The sequence below is a fragment of the Mastacembelus armatus genome, chromosome 1, assembly GCF_900324485.2.
Source record: "Mastacembelus armatus chromosome 1, fMasArm1.2, whole genome shotgun sequence".
Taxonomy (NCBI): Eukaryota; Metazoa; Chordata; class Actinopteri; order Synbranchiformes; family Mastacembelidae; genus Mastacembelus; species Mastacembelus armatus.
In genome coordinates, this window is record NC_046633.1 from 16,177,118 (window position 1) to 16,195,495 (window position 18,378).

General features: G+C 38.6%; 1 protein-coding gene across 1 annotated transcript; it reads right to left on the bottom strand.

Annotated features, from left to right (window-relative positions):
• On the bottom strand, positions 1-17,385 carry cabp2a (calcium binding protein 2a). The gene is made up of 7 exons (XM_026303469.1): positions 17,132-17,385; positions 16,451-16,633; positions 2,363-2,393; positions 1,197-1,331; positions 630-739; positions 344-491; positions 1-174 (listed from the first exon to the last, which is right to left on the bottom strand). The coding sequence occupies exons 1-7, from the start codon at positions 17,189-17,191 to the stop codon at positions 149-151; spliced, it is 693 nt and encodes a 230-aa protein (XP_026159254.1). The 5' UTR covers positions 17,192-17,385; the 3' UTR covers positions 1-148.
• Positions 17,386-18,378: the final 993 nt, after the last annotated feature.

The window sequence follows — 18,378 nt, forward strand, 5'->3', positions numbered from 1 at the left end:
TCCATACAACACTAGCACACTGAGGGGATTCTCTTGTACTTGAGACATTAAAGAGGTAACACCACTACATTGTTATACATCAAAAATAAGTAACAGTGTGTAGTCTGTCCCATGTTGATTACTGCAGCAGAGTGAGGTTTGTGGAGAGTCAGCGTGACATCATTCGCACAAACTCTGTGGAGAGTCAAGATGTGTTGTTATTAAGGAAAAACATATTTTCACTTTTAGCGGTTCTCTTTTCAAGAATTTTATTTTCCTTTTCCATATGACAGACACATATTTCTTCATTTCCTCTGTTTTTTCCTCCAGCTTCTGTACTGGAGCTAAAATACTAATAACTCACCTTCAAAGTCCACCTGTCCATCCCCATTTAGGTCTACATCTCGCAGGATTTCGTCGATCTCTCTGTGGTTGAGCTGCTCGCCCATCAGCTTCTTCATGGCTTCTCTCAACTCCCCAAGGCTTATCTGACCATCGCCATCAGAGTCAAACTGGGAAAGAAGATTGATGAGGTAAACAGAATTAAGACAAAATACATTAGAGGTGGAGTTCATATAACAGGGGGGTAATTAATGGACCCCAGAGGGCATTATGTCGATGATCTGTTTGACTAAAAAATCATTACAGACCTCTCTGAAGGCATCTCTCAACTCCTTAACGCCAATCATGTCTGCAGTCTCAGCAAGCATCTTGGGACCCATCAGTTCTACAAAGTCCTCAAAGTCCACTCTGCCCCCACCTATAGGGCAAAAAGCAGTTAGTTCAGTATGTTAAGAACTAAAGTGATCCATGACACCTTTTTCTAACACAAGGTTCTTATATGAAAAAGCTCCATCAGTACCAGATAGAATACAACCAAACTACACAATAGCACAATAGCAGTCAGTGTATTGCGTCCATGTGTGCATGTGTGTTATGTAAAACGCTGAATAATACAGCATACATGAAACATGACAAGTTCCCAGTATGTCAGTAATACAGTACTTTACAGTACTTTGCACTGACTTTCAGAAACACTGGTAAGGTATGCGGAAGGTTGGGTCCTGTTCAATAGACATAGATTTAATTTCTAGTCCCTGTCCACAGTCCCTCTGGGTTTGAAAAAAATGACAATGTTTTTTTTTTGTTTTTTTTGTTTTGGCTGCATGCATGGCTCTCTTTATGTTTGTATGCGTGCTGATGTATGCAGGCCTCACAGATCTGCTGGCTGAGTTCGATCAGTTCCATCTCTGTTGGCATGTATCCCATAGTCCTCATGCACTCGCCAAGGTCCTTACAGCTGATGAAGCCATCCCTGTCTTTGTCAAACTCACTGAAGGCCTCACGCAGCTCTGCAGGGAAGGTGTGTACAGTTTGAGGAAAATTAGTCAATGAGTGACAGACAGAGAGACACACTTGAAAAAATTGTAATTTTACACATTGTGTTATTTACATAATTTGATATTTGTCTATGGTTGTGATTGAGGCAGTTAGTCCCTAATAGACTAGCTGTATCTTGTGTGTCTTATGCAAATCTTTCCTCTTTGTATGTGATATTTCCTAAATTGTTTTATAAGCTCCAAGTAACTGCTTTATTATTTTGTTCAGTGCAAATTTTAACCATAATTTCAGAAAATCAGTAAATGAAAATATGCAAATATTAGACTTCAAGTGATAGAAAACAATGTAGAAATCTGAATTAAAATATGGCATTTACATTTGTTTAATGCATTGATGTGAGAAACTTTACAATATTGCTGGTTTTTGTTAATGTCCTGTAATGTTATAGAGAGCAATGATAGTCAGTGAATTACTCATTTACCTGAATTATTATCAAATAAAAAGGATGGGCATCAGCTGGAACAATGTTTTAAAACCTGGCAACCATAAACGTGCTCTAAGAAATGACTTACAATGTTGGTAAAAAGCATTACTACTCCTAATCCCTTTACAACAGCTGGCTCAAGAGAAAGTACCACCCAATTTCTTTAACCAAGCTGTCAGTATTTGTGTATCTCATGTCTGGGTCAAGCGATTTCTTTATTTTACCAAATGTATTGAATTTCTATTCATTCTTTTTCTTCCATAATCAAATCACAAATTACATTCCTGTGAATGTAGAGTGAAAGTGTGAGTCAGACCTGAGCATTGTCAAGAATGGGAAAGTAGAAGAATAATACTTCCTTTGAAAATTAATCCTTCACTTTGAGCTTACACAGTTCTCCTGGTTTACACTGCTGACATTCAAAGAGGGGGCAGAGTCAGGAAAGTCTTTAAGATACAGTAAAGCACAAGTTTTCACAGTCAGACAGGAAGAAGACAGGAACGACTGACGGAGCGAGAGATGGAGTGAGGATTTGGATTAAGCTTTGGATATCTGTACCTTCCATTTCCTCTGGTCGTAGATCTCTGTCCTGCAGGGATGTGGACAGAAGACAGGGCAGAGAAAGTGACAGCCAGTCAAGCAGGTTATTCACATACTTTCAGTCTCTCTTTTTATGTATCTTGCTGTATTTTACACAGACAATCACAATGGCAAAACATACTGGAAACACTCTGCTGCATTATCTTCGACTGCTGCTCCTTTACTCCTTTCTCTGTGAAGCATCTATGTTCCATGTTCATCCAACAGAGATACTATTACAGGACTGTTTGTTTTGTGAGCTGAGTGACCCTAATAAACTTTTTAGTCATTCTCCTACACAGTCTCATGTCAAATCTCATTCTGATCTTGAAACTCTGCTGAGCATATGCTCCAGAGCAAGCACTTGAAATGTATTAAATGCCATCAAATGGAAACTCCTTTTAGCCTTTCTCTCTATTCCCAAACACACACCCAAGGCACAGACATCTACACACACGTAAGGATTTGTACAGTACAGTATGTTGATTAATTCTGAGAAACCAAAGAAGCCACCACAGCTTAACATGTACTTAAGTAATTTGGTGAAAACTAAAATGTAATGGAGTTTTGCAAATAAAAAAAAAAAAAAAGAAAAACCATTATATTCAAAAATAGATGAAAGAAAATGGGACATAATCAGCACACACATACTAAAAACAGTTTGCAGTTGCTGTTGAATTGGTTTCAGCGTGTGCTGGCTTTGACACAAGGTGATGCCAGGATAGATTTGTTTGCAATGTGTTTCGTGAGGCTGTGACATCGGCAGCAGGAATAATACAGGCTGGGATTAGAGGATGCAGGGGAGAGAAACAGGGAGATTACAGTGGTAAATTGTATTACAAATCACGAATGCTTATCAGTTTTTCATTCCCTATCTGCTGCTGATTTTTTTTTTTTCATCTGTGTCTGTATTGCAGTCTGGCCAGCACTTGATTTAATGAACATTAACAAACCTGCGTGAGGTGAAACACACACATACTATTTCAGCAAACTTTTGTGAGGTGGAGACAAGTTTAGCCACAGAGGCAGCAAATATTTTCCTTGTTTGCATTTTTTGCTTTCATTTCCAAACCACTATCATTGTTCACTTAACAGCAGCACTTCGGCAACAAAGACATGTCGACGCCACAGTTTGCTTCAGGAAAGATTCCAGTAATCCTCTCATGCCGCAAAATTTGCTGTCACCAGGGGACAAGGGAACAAACTAGAACCTCTGCTCCAAAAGAAGCATTCAGTCTAAAACTTATTTATAGTTTGCCATTTTAGGGAACTAAGGGGATTATTTGAGGTCTATACCCAGTACAGACTTTCAGTATTATCCTCTCCATAGATCAGTCTGTGATCTTTGTCAATGATTTCCGTCTATTTCACAGTGATCAATGGTAAAAGTTAACTGTGCATGTTTGATGTATCTTAAGTGTTTTGTGCCATCATGCCACCTGATAATAGTGCAACAGTAGATGCAAAGCAGATGGATTTTGGAGATCACCAAGATTATTACAATGCATTAGAGGGGGACCATGAATGTTTCATGGTAATGCGTCCAAGACTATGTTCACATTACAGATTGATAACAAACTGGATCAATTCCAGTTTGTTATCAATGTCCATCTTTTTGTGTTGGTCTTTCACAATCATATTTGTAAGTGACTGTATGCGGTGTCAGTGTGTACAACATTGAGGTGCCACGCATGTACAGACTGAACTGAAATGTGAGCAGAAAAGACTAGAAACAAGGGGAAGCCACTCCCGGAGCAATGTGGAAATAATACAAATTGCCATCATAGCGTTGTAAAGCTCAGTCATTAACATGTTATATTTCATTTGTTTAATCTGTACAAAAAAGTGTAAAATCTAAATGATGTGGTTTGTGAGGTTTTATGTATTTCGTGACCTGGTACAGTTTACTTCCTGGAATCTTCTTGACACTGTGACATTGCCAGGTTATCCGGAAAGTCGTTGTTCCTGGTAAATCCAGCACACAAACCTTCATCGAGCAAGTTAAGCTGCTCCCCTTATGTTAAGTTAAGATAACACGCTCCTGGCTGCAACTTCATATTTGTCATAGTAAAACAGCATAAAAATTCTATAGCTTGTCTCTTCTAGAGGTCAAACAAAAATATTAATGATAGATAAAATACAAAACACTTCTAAGACCTTTCATTACAATGACTAATTCATCAAAAAGATCAGCTATGAACTAAACAGTTTACAGTAACAGAATGCAGTTGTAGCACTAAATCCTGCATTTCTCCTCAGCCCAAGGTCTTCCACTATCTCAGGAGCCTATAGCTCAGTAAAGCGCAAGTGATCAGTGAGCACATCACCACCCTAATGGCTTTTTTCAATTAGTGCTGCTCGCTGCACAGTCAGGAAATTACTCCATTGATCTTTGCCATTGCCACATAAGGCATATAACTGAAATAAGAGGGGTGCATAAGATCGTCAGTATCATTAGAAGGGTTGGATTTATGATCTAAATTACAGCCTGGACAAACTGTGAGGTCATTATCAGTACAATCTGTTATATTGCTAATTATTTTCTTTTTTATTGCACAGGATTCTATATGATCTACAGTTTAATTTCTTTCTTTAAAACACTGATACACCTAACTATTCAGTAACAGAGGTTCTTGTGCAATTGTGCACTTAAATTGTAATGAGGTGTGGCGATATATATGATTGATGGTTGTTGGAACCCAGGGGGTGAACTTCTCATTAGCGGAGAAACGAGGAGGAGGCTGTGATGATGGTACACTAAATGGATGAATGCCTCCTTCACTTCACCTTCCTTTGGACAGTCAGGGGTTTGTTAAAATGGTTGAATAAAGAGATTCATGGGAGATTTTGGCTGTGATAATGCTGTACAGTGTGTGTGCGGGTGTGTGAATGGCATACATACAAGCTGACTCTGAGCGAAGCCCTGTCTGAGGAAGATACAAGCAGGCCCCACTATGTTGTGCAGCATGTTGCAGTTCTTGACCAGAGCGCACAGGGGCTCATCAAACTCCCGCTCGCTTCCTCGCTCATCCTCGTCCTCTGTGTCCACCTCACCTTCACCACCTAGGCCCCCCAGCATTGCAGCAGCCAATGGGGCACCGCTTCGTTCAACAAGTGACACACCCTTGGAGAAGGTTAACCAACTAGATTAGCAAACAGTTACGACTTCACTACCACTACCTGCAATGATGTAGACTATAGGCAACTTTCTATATGTTGCCAATCATAAGCCAAATTTTAAAATTTAGATTTATTGATGTTGTATATTAGAAACAAAATGCATCACAAAATTGAATGATAACATAAAAGTGGTTTACAAACTTAAATGCTCAAATGTCAGGGTTGTGACTACCTTTCACAAATTCTTTAGATATGGACATTCACAAAATATCTAAGCTGAGTTCAAACTCATTTTGATAAATACATTTTTCTCAAGTAAAAACAACTGATTTAATTCTTACCTTCTTCTTTTTACTGTTTTTTTTAGATGTCTTGTTGATGTTTCCCATCACCCTGACCTCTCCTTCCTGTCCTTCCCCCTCCCTTCCCTCTTTGACCCCACACTTCTGTGCTGCTTATTTTCCTCTTTCTCTTCTCTTCTTCTCAACAGTCACATCAAAGTCAAAGGTCCATTCTATATCCACTACAGCAAGGTGAAGGCAAATGTTTCCACTTGCAGCACTACTAAAGGCAGCAACTCCTCTCAGCACACGTACTACAGTCCCAGATCCTATTGGTCCAATAAGAGACAATTAAGGAAATGATGTCGCATTAAATGCTAAACTCCTATAGGCTGTTGGAGGCTTTCATGATGAGCTTTGAGATGTTTGCTGTGTGATATTATAGACTAGCAGCAGGGATGAAGTGGGAGAGCCGGGTCATATCTGGGCTGAAACAACCTGCTGCTGCCAAACTCTGGCTCTGATTGCATGACTCGACCGTTTTCTCTCTCTATCTCCCTCTGCTTCTCTCTCACACAAACACACATTTTCCCCCTGTTTATCTGTCACCCCCTCTCACCATGAGTTATCCGCTGAATTTCGACCAACTTAATCTAATCCATCCCACCCACCTTCCCCTGTCTGCCTCTCAAACATCATGCTTATGATCTTAAAATGACCAGTCTCTCTCTCTGTGTGTGTGAGTGAATGTGACAGAGACCAAGAGAGAGAGAGAAAGGGGGATGGTAGAATTATGGACGTAGAGTTGGCTGCCTGTTTAATCCGTGGCATTTCAGATTAGAGAGAAAGAGTTACGCTGACAGACCATGGGAGTACAGAGTTGAAATGGGAGGAATAGAAGAAGAATATTTTCATTATTCTTTTAAACAAAAAGAAATAGAAAGAGAAGGATGTGACAACATAACCTCAAGAAAGTACTTGTGTAAATGTTGGAAGACCAAAGTGAGGAGGCATATCGTAAATTATAGCAAGAAAGAAAAGGTTTACCTCAGTTCAGTGTCAGGCCGATCAGTGATTTCTCCAAATTCCCAAGTAGAATCCCATCCAACTAACATTTCGGAATAGCAGAGGAATTCTCATTTATTAATTTATCTGTTTATTACGTTTAATGTAAATATGACTTCGTCTACATCATAATGTGGTGTCAGATATATAATTCTAGTATAAAATACTAAATTATTTTCATTTTAATTAGTTGATTTTAATTGAACAGTTATATTTAGTCTCAATTTCTGAAGCATCAAACTTGAAAGTTTGGGGCTAATTATAAAATTAAGAAAAATTTTACATATTTATAATTTCTGTTAATGAAAAATTTGACCGTTTACATTTTCAAAAAAGATAATCTTGCTTTTGTCTGATGATCTGTTCTGGTAGAAAACACTAAATTGCTTTCATTTTCATTTAATTTTTTATTTTTTTTTGCCTAAAGCAGCTACATTTAGTCTAAAACTTTTATATCAGCCTTAATGGACCAAAATAAAACATCAAAATAAGTATAATGATGCAAATGAAACTGTAAAGTAGTCCTATGACATTATAACCCCCCAGAACTCCCAGACAAAGCACAGAGGACTCAGTGGTACTTTAGCTACGGCTCCTCTGCTTATTGAAGCACCTCTTCAGAAATCTGGTCAAATTCACCAGCCGCCCATATGTAAGTGCACATAAGAGTAAATGACTGTAAATATCACAAAAATAACTAGAAATTGGTTTCTGCTTCTCCTTCACTATAATTCCAGAAAAATTGTTCATACTTCCTAACCCTAACCCTGTTTACTAATTGCTTAAAAAATCAGATAACTCTGGCCATAATTTGTGCAGTCTTCCTTGACAGGTTTTTCTCATACATTTTACTCTTTAATCATTTCCATCCTTTCCCCTTTGCTTCTTTCTACTTCTTTATTCCTTTTTTCCCTTTCTTTTCATCCTGAAACTGCCACAGCTACAGTTATTGGTAAATTTGCACAGTTAATTGGTTTACTTAAATGCTTTAACTGGAAATTTTTAAAAGCATGTTCATGCTGCTCATTCTGTATATACAATACTTTCATGTTGTCTGATGAACCATAACTGTATTTGTTAAATTTAGCCCAACCTCATTAGATATTAAGATTATGATCAGTTGTTTTTTGTGTGCATTTGATTTCTCACATCTCATATACAGTTCATATGTTATATATGATGTACGTGTGTGTCTTCCCGACTGTAGTGCGGTGCTGTATGTGAGACAGAGATTAGTGCAGTATGTGTCAGGCCAGCACTGAGCACCTCCAGCCCTAATCCTTCACAGTCAGTTCAGACGAACTAACAGATTTCTTTCTATCTTTCCATATGTCCCCATATCTGCCTATGGAACTACTCTCTTCCCTTTAGCTGTTCATGAATTTAACCCCATTATACTGTCTGTATAGTTCCTACACCACTGTTTTAGTGCAGTGGTGTAGGTGGTGTAGGTGTGTCCTGCTCTTATTCTATAAATAACTGGGCATTTAGACATTATAAACTAACTTTGTTGTAGGTGGTAATTTTGCATGGATAAAGATTAATTCTGGAGTAGCTGCCCTATACTTTACAGTATCAGTATAACACCAGTAGAGTGCAGCAAAGCTCAACTGCAAATGCAAATATGAATTTGTTCTCTACTGTAAAAAAAAAAAATTGTTCTCAACTGTGATACTTAAAAACCACCACTAGATGTCAGCATATTATCTTACTACTGAAGACACCAGTACATCATTTTAGGTGATCTGTGAAGTGTTTTGCATGTTTTTAAACAGCGTAAAAAGAGGAGAGACATCACTGTGGAATTGTGAGTTAAGAAATACTGACAAACACCAGTGACCTGGTTGCTGAATCCGTACCAGAGACAAGGTTCTCCTTCTGACCCTCCAGCCCATCCCCTCAATGGGGACTGAAAATAAAAAAATCCCACAGAGAATCTATTAAATACAGAGGACAAAGACTGATAAGATGACTTACCACAACAGCTATGCATCCACATATCTTGGTTATATAACAGTATGTGCCCTAGCCCACTGATCCAGCTGGATACCCACCAGATTAGTAAATTGAAGCTGCAGTCCTGTAATGGGTTTTTCCTCTGTGTTGCTTTCTATCATATATTTCACAAACAGGCAGCGAATGCTTCAGATTAACTGGTACATTGGCTTTGGGTGGCATTAAGTGAAGATGTTTTGCATAAATGCAAAAAGATACACCAAAAAGTTGACAAGCACTTACTGAAAATCAAAGTGGGAAAAAACAGAAGCACTGACAACATATCACATTCAGCAGCTTTGTGTGAACACAAGGCTTCTCAGTCAGAGCATAAAGCCCAAAACAGAGCAGTTGGGTGAGAATTCAGGCTCCATCCCTCGACAACAGCAAGCACAACAGATGCCTGAAAGACAAGTATAGAAGACAGGCCAACAGAAAATCCAGTGCTAGTGCAGTAAGCAACATGATGGCCATATTCCAAAAGTCGGGATTTTGCATGCAATACTACACTACAGCTTTTGTCAGATCAGGTCAAACATCCATGTGTATTTGCATGCTTACATATGCACGCTGACACACAAACACAAATTTTTGGTTTTAAATCAGTTTATATGAAGTAAATAGGGTGACCTACAAATTGCACTATGCAGATACTCACTTCAGTCAAACACAGTCTAAAAAAATGAAGGCAGTTTTCAATCCTAAAATGGCCCACTGCAAACTGATAAAGGTTGAAGATTCCACTGTCCTCTGATGGTCAACATCAAAGTTACTGCAGGTGTAAAGCTGCACTAATCACTTTTTTTTAATATCGAAAAATGATGCAGTTTAATGTGGAAAGTGCTGAGAATTATCCCATAAGACTGCAGCCCATTGTTTTAGTTTTCATGGCCTGCAACCTCATCAACCTTGTTTCCAGCAACAGGGAAACATTTATCACAAAATATGCACTAAAAGCCCAGTATACACTACACCTGAGTACTTGTGCATCAAACAAAAGACATGCACCAAAACATAATTATGTAGTTTTTGTGCATGAATCCAGTTATTGTCTCATACTGACACTAGCAGGTTGCACTGTTCTCCAGTGAAAGCAGTATGTCCCACCATGGCTGATGGACATAGTGAATGTGTCAATTTAACACCATTTCAGCAAATATGGGTATATGCAAACTGTATGATCCACAGAAAACAGTGAGAGTACAGACATGACAGGGAGTGGAAGGAAAGAAAAAAATGAAAGCTGTGCTTACATATCATCTATTAATACTTGAACTTACTGTAGAGCAAGAGTTCATACAAGGGAAAGTGTTGGTACGTTCAGCAGAGGATTTCAAATTAACCTGACATCATTTCACAGAATAAAACCACATGTAGCTGTTTGGATTGTCCCTCATTCCCTGCTCTCATTCTCGCTCACTTACCAATTTCCAAATGGAGGATAATGCCTTTTGCACATGTCCAGGTTTTGTTTTTGTATTTTCATGTGACCTAGAAGTTAGATATGAGTTTCCTATGAATCCTGGAGTCTTTCGGATTAGATATTTGTTGCAAAAAATAGGATGAAGGGATAGAAACTCACAGAAGGGCTGGAACTGTGTGTTCTTTATCTGTATCTATGAGTATAGGGCACAACTGTTGCTGCTCAGATTGCCCTGGTGGTAATAGTCCATCAGCTAACCCACTTTTAAATCTGTCTACTAAAGCTGCTCTTGTTTTAGTAACATTGTTCTCATTTCTTGTATCAACTACACATTGTTTGCTGTTTAAATCTGTAATTTGTTATGTGATTACTGCAATACAAACTGGTATAAACTAAACCAATATTTTTTCTAAAAAGTTTTCTTTTTTAAAAAGATGAAGATAATTCTTATTCTTCTACCTCTATGAATGTATACTTAGTAATTAATATGTAATTAAAAAATTATCAAAGATTTCACAAATATCATTAGACAAAAATACATTTTTTTGCCACAATATCCTGTCTGTTTTGAAATATCACAATGTAGATTTTACAATCTATCAAGGTACATTATCAATTTGTTATAAAGAATCTTTCATATAATCTAGTGGTTCTCCACATTTCCAGGATCTTGGCAAATTTTTAAATTGCAAGGAGAAAATGCTAAAAATGTGTGAATGAAACAGTTCAATATTCAAGACCTTTCTTTCTCAGACGTTTGCACGCTTCCTACTGTCACAAAACTAAATGCTTATCTTTAGTAGAGTCAGATAACTCTAGAACAAACGAAAGACTACATCCTAAAATGAAACGGATAATCACTTATCCTGAATCCATTTGACTGTGAACTTAAATTCCTGACAAAATTTATTTATAGTTGAAATGATGATGTTCCACTCCTGAACACGCCTGAACAAAATCTTAAGACCAGGGGAAACATTACAAGTATTTGCATTTTATGCGGGTGGATTGTAACCAGGTTGTAAGTATTACTTCAAAATGCTAAAAGAAGAAAAAGGAGCAGGAGAGGTTATTGGGCTGCAGTCAGCATCAGTAAGGGCCTTAATTTGGGTCGAGGATCCTCCAGCTCAGTGCAGGTGAATTTTTTTTGGGTCTACCACTTGACTTTTTTGTCCCATAACCCTCAGAATCTTTTAAGAAATTTAAAATGACTGTCTTACTGCATCCAACCTCTGCAGCGATAGGGTGTTGTAAGAGGCCTTGATTGTGCAGCTCAACAATCCTGTCATGCCTTGACATGACATGAAAACCAGATTTCTGCGCATATTTTAAGGCAATGGTCTTAAACTTTTGATCAGCTGATTAACAGCCTGTTTGCCTGTTTAAACACAGTTTTCAGTAAATTGCCTACTCTCTATTTTTTGGTTCTTGCTTCTGTTTCTTCTTTTGGCATTTTGAAGCACTATTTACAACTTGGTTGAGATCCACCAGCGTGAAATGCGAATACAATGTTTCCCATAGTCTTAAGATTTTTTTCAGGAGTGTATATCTTTAACAGGGGTGAGAGGAGCTTGTTACACAAGTCTACAAAGAGATTACCACAGCTTTTGATTTCCAAAGCCTTTCTTTGGATCATGAGCTTTCATTGTTTTGAGCTAATACTATTATAGCATACATTTAAGACAGGTATAGCTATTTATGGGACTATTCTCCATGTAACAATAGTGTGAGGCGCTTTAGGTACCAACTGAATGCTGAAAATAACTAACACTAACAACCAAAACTGTGTGGATGACTGTAAATAACATCTTGTGCAACAACAGACTTCAAAGACATAACACTCCTTATTCAGACAGGTTTACAGATATGTATCTAACCAGCCTGTGAAAACTCACAAGCAGCCAAACCATTTATAAGGTCTAGATTTGTAAACTGTCAACTGTCAAATTACTTTAAATACTGTTTTTCTACCTTCTGTGACTCAGGAAGTAGAGCAGGCCAATAATTGAAGGGAAAGTGATTTGATACACAGCATTTTAGTCCACATGATGCAATATCCTTGTGCCAGACCTTCTATTGGTATACCTTTTATTGGTTTGTATATACAGTATCTCACAGAAGTGAGTACACCCCTCACATTTTTGTAAATAATTTATTATATCTTTTCATGTGACAACACTGAAGAAATGGCACTTTTCTACAATGTAAAGTAGTGAGTGTACAGCTTGTATAACAGTGTAAATTTGCTGTCCCCTCAAAATAACTCAACACACAGCCATTAAAAATGAAAATGTCCAAATTGGGCCCAATTAGCCATTTTCCCTCCCCGGTGTCATGTGACTCTCAGGTGTGAATGGGAAGCAGGTGTGTTAAATGTGGTGTTATTGCTCTCAGTCTGTCATACTGGTCGCTGGAAGTTCAACATGGCACCTCATGGCAGAGAACTCTCAGAGGATCTGAAAAAAGAACTGTTGCTCTACATAAAGATGGCCTAGGCTATAAGAAGATTGCCAAGACCCAGAAACTGAGCTGCAGCATGGTGGCCAAGACCATAGAGCGGTTTAACAGGACAGGTTCCACTCAGAACAGGCCTCTCCATGGTCGACCAAAGAAGTTGAGTGCACGTGCTCAGCATCATATCCAGAGGTTGTCTTTGGGAAATAGACGTATGAATGCTGCCAGCATTGCTGCAGAGGTTCAAGGGGTGGGGGGTCAGCCTGTCAGTGCTCAGACCATACGCCACACACTGCATCAAATTGGTCTACATGGCTGTCACCCCAGAAGGAAGCCTCTTCTAAAGATGATGCACAAGAAAGCCCGCAAACAGTTTGCTGAAGACAAGCAGACTAAGGACATGGATTACTGGAACCGTGTCCTGTGGTCTGATGAGACCAAGATAAACTCATTTGGTTCAGATGGTGTCAAGCGTGTCTGGCGGCAACCAGGTGAGGAGTACAAAGGAAAGTGTGTCTTGCCTACAGTCAAGCATGGTGGTGGGAGTGTCATGGTCTGGGGCTGCATGAGTGCTGCCGGCACTGGGGAGCTACAGTTCATTGAGGGAACCATGAATGCCAACATGTACTGTGACATACTGAAGCAGAGCATGATCCCCTCCCTTCGGAGACTGGGCCACAGGGCAGTATTCCAGCATGATAACGACCCCAAACACACCTCCAAGATGACCACTGCCTTGCTAAAGAAGCTGAGGGTAAAGGTGATGGACTGGCCAAGCATGTCTCCAGACCTAAACCCTATTGAGCATCTGTGGGGCATCCTCAAACGGAAGGTGGAGGAGTGCAAGGTCTCTAACATCCACCAGCTCTGTGATGTCATCATGGAGGAGTGGAAGAGGATTCCAGTGGCAACCCGTGAAGCTCTGGTGAACTCCATGCCCAAGAGGGTTATGGCAGTGCTGGAAAATAATGGTGGTCACACAAAATATTGACACTTTGGACCCAATTTGGACGTTTTCACTTAGGGGTGTACTCACTTTTGTTGCCAGCGGTTTAGACATTAATGGCTGTGTGTTGAGTTATTTTGAGGGGACAGCAAATTTACACTGTTATACAAGCTGTACACTCACTACTTTACATTGTAGCAAAGTGTCATTTCTTCAGTGTTGTCACATGAAAAGATATAATAAATTATTTACAAAAATGTGAGGGGTGTACTCACTTCTGTGAGACACTGTATATTGTATATGTATATATATTAACCACGTCCCATATAAATAGATCAGTAGGGCTGTACTACACCTACTGGTGTAGGCAATGAGAGCACGTTCAATGGTGATCAGCAGCATTGACCATATAAAGCAAGCTTAGGAGTAGCTAAAGCCATACCTGTTGTTATGAAATTGATTGATAGCAAATTAATGGCCTGGCCCGTCCATCTCATACATACAGTATACGTCCATCTACTATCTTGACATTTTAAAATATATATAAAAATAACAAAATTATCTATTGTTCATGAAACATTGAAATGAAAACGTTCAACGTTGGCAATATTCTGTAGGCTGCAGTGACCTATGTTAGAAACCATTGTTTACTGGTGTTATTAGGTCATAATAATCAATAGCAAGCTGTGCCTGCCTACTGATATTGATGGACCTGGTTTAGAAATTGGATGGAACGAGGGGTCTGGATAAAGCTAGCCAAGACATTTCAGTACCTAACCCTGACCAAGTAGTTTTCATGTTTTAACACAAAGACATATGTAAATCAGGAACATATCTTCTTCATTACGGTAATCAGGACAATGAAGATCTATGAAATGATAGTGACCTACTAAACCTTCCAGGAGGAGAGCAGGGACCTACTAAGCCATATTTATGGTCTGATGAGAAGCCCAAATGGGCCATTAAATAATGGAAAATATTCCATTTGGGTAATGTGCCATAAAAAGTGCTCATCACACTTAAATATATGTTGATTTGCCCACTCACTCATAATTAAACAGTTTCTGTGAATAAACCAACTTCTGTTCATCTTCTGTTAAACTGACCATATTTTTCATCTGATGGTAAGAAATAGACTTGTGACTTGTGTGATCAAACCTGTATAAAACATGTACTAAGCTGCAGGTCACGGCATGAGTCTCAATTAGATGTACTTGATCTTACAAAATTAAAGTCTTAATTGCATTACATTAATTGCAGTTAAGATCTGACTGATAATATCCTGCGCTTCATGTGTATTATTTCTTCTTTGATGCACTTCTACTCAACTTGAGTCTAGTCCTTCCGCTCGTTAAAGCTTTAATCTCCTTTTATTTTGCAATCTCTGTTTCTTGTTGACATTCAACCATTCATCTCTCACCAGTCCTCATCCCAGCCCTCCCTTCCCTTCAGTGCCCCGTCATTCACTCCATCTGTTGCTGAGTGTATATATAATTCATTTGAACAAAGAGAATGGGATGGTTGGGTCTTATAAGATATTGCAAACACAGTAGATGGAGTCATCAACTTTGGTGATCATCCATATATAATTATTGACTTTATACAAAAGCTTAGTCTTTGAAATAGAAACTTCATAGAGATGGTAGAGTTGCAGACTGCATTAATTTCTGTTCTATCCACTTTGGCCATCCTATTTGTTTCTTACTCTGGTATTTTGAGTATACTAAACCTGTTCCCATAGCCACACATAGCCACTATGTGTGAACTATGAGCTGAAGCTCTGACGATCTGCTCGCAACCTAATAATTATGTGCTGAAATCACACTTTGATCACTCTGACTCATTAAGTTATCATCCCTCCCTCTGCTTTTTATCTTTTTGGCATATATGCTGTATTTCACTGTTTTATTCAGCTTTAGTCTACATGTTTTTCTCTGCTTGAGGCTTGTATTTATTAAGTGACTGCCTATTCTGAGCATCAGAAACAGTTTCAGAAATAGCTAATTATAGTATATATTCATGTTTTAATGTGATCTTGACTTGAAATCAAAAAATAATCCTCCTATATGTACTTATGCTTTTTTCCTTGCATGATCACTCTAGGGTCACAGGACTATTGCTATTGTGTTCACACCCCTCAGTTCTTCATTAATAGTTGCTGGCAGTACCTGTGATCTACAAATTGTAGATTATTGTGCCACTGCTCTTAAGTATGTCACTCTGCATTAATGTGTTAAGGGTGTTAAATAAAATTATGGTGTATTCTCATCTCAGCATAAGCTGCTCTCTATGCATTATAAGGAAGAGGAGCATGTAAGAAATGGGTTAATCAGTGGAATAGTTTGAAACATGAAACATAAATACAGTATGAATATAGTATGTGTGTTGCATACATGGTGTCACATCTGAATGTGCAATCACAAACAAAAAACAAAATGAGAGCTAGACCAGACATCAATGCAATGTTCTATGTCATTACCAGATTAAATCTGACTAATGAGACTTTTGTTCACAAACTATCAAAAGTTCTTATTCCCTTAAATGTGCTGTTTTAACTCATTGTAGTGAGTCGCAATCATCCAAAACAATCTAACCACAGTGATTAAAATGTGTCAGCAGAGCACATGTCATCAATGCCACATAGACACAGACATTCATACATTCATTATCTATACCCGCTTATTTCTATTTTAGGGTCACAGGGATCTGCTGGAGCCTAAGAGACAAAGATGCCATTTTTAGAAGTGCTCTTACACAGAGACACCTAGGCTTTAATGCCCTACCTGTCCAAAGACTGAGTCGACGATGGGTCGCAGCTTCCTCCTGTCTCCCTCTCGCAGCCAGAGATCATCAGGGTCCCCCACAGAGGAGGAAAGACTCAGAGTCTTGGCCTTTGGCTTTGGAGGCCTCTTGATACTAGCTGAACTCCATCGCCTGAATGACTCAATCTTCTTCTTTATGGAACCCTGTTGAAACACACAGGGCAAGGTATGTATGTATTTTAAACATGAAGGATAGAACAAAAATCAAAAATGTGGGAGATCAATATCAATGCAATGATTATGAATGAATGGACAGACAAATTAAGTGAAATGCATTTATCTATTTTTTCAATTTAATGAATCAAAATTTCTACAAAAATGTCAGAAAAACATTGAAGTACAAGAAGTTGTATCCCCACACTCAGTGTACTCACACATACCAGACGTGAAGTTGCCCTGTACTTAACCTGCAATGCACCAGCTCATAGAAATTCGTGCACTGGGAGAATTTAGAATAAAAGTTGACCATCAAATAATGACTGATTTATGGAAACTTTTAGTTTTGCTTCCTGGCACATTCATGGCCAGACAGGCCTCAGATGACAAACCCTGAGTGACCACAGTGTAAGAAGCTGAGTTTGCAAGAGGAACAATGACAGGATGAAGGATATAAGTCATATTTTGGCATGGACATCCACTGACCTTCTTCAGTAACTTTCCCTCTGGCACCTCCACAGATGCTACGCTTTTTGCGTCAGTCATCTTTGCAGCCCAGGTTGCATGCACAGGGATGTCCTCTTCCACTGTCTCTCTGTCCTGTCACGCTCTTGTCCACGCTTCCACTTTATCTGTCTCTCTATCATCTGACACTGGTTGATAATCTGAGGCATATCTCCTACTGTTGTTGCTCCTCCTTCTCTTATCCCTCTCTCTTGATCTCTTTCATCCCTCCTCCTGTATCTACAGCCATCATTTATTTTTTTATTTGTTGGCTCATGTCCATCCCGTCTCGTGGTTTCTCCCACTGTCAAAATCACTGTCATATAAATACTAATTTGCACACACATTTTAGCATAGCATGGTGAAAAGTTTAGTCATTTTATAAAACTCTTTCTTACTTAAAATGTTCATTAACATGTGTTTTGCCAGTTTCTCATCTCAACTCAATTTATATAAAACATTTATTTAAAAAAAAAAAAGATAAAAAAAACAATATTTTGACAAAAAGCCAGTTGTGGACATACATTTTGTCTTTTTTTGTTGTGATATTACTTTTTGTCCATTTATGTGGCATCTCCAATAATCCTGTTTCTATTTCCCCCCTCTCTCTGTCTGATCTCATCTGCTCCGATGCTGATGTAAGCCTGTCCTCAATGCTCTGCACTTTGTAGTACTTTCCATTGTTTATTACATTCACCATATGGGCCTGTGCATGTATGAGCACACACATACACCACGCATCCTACATGTGATTGCCAGTGGTGTATGACACTCCTGCTTGGGGTTGAGGACACAATTGTCAATCCTGTGTCTTTCCGTTTCTATAGAAAAATTTGCAACAGCAAATAAGTTTTGCAAGAAGCTAAATTTTGACTGGATTACATTTTCTGTTGATGAGGACATGTTAAATTACATAACAGGATTCAAACACTGACCCTTCTTGCTGTGAAGCAACAGTGCAAACCACTGTTCCACAGTCTTCTGTAAATGGAAACATTTTGTATTAAATTTTATTAGTTATATATATTGATCTAGTCACTTCAGAAACTATTCAAACATTATGTAAAAGTATTAAGAATCAAAAACTGAAATCTCTAACTTTGCAGTGCAGTACTTTGTAGAAGCCCCTATGGCAGCAGTGTAAAGCCATGTCCTTACTGGGTTGGTACCATCTGTTAACTTATCTTATTGGGTCTGGTATGACCAGTAGTATGTGCTGACTAATACTA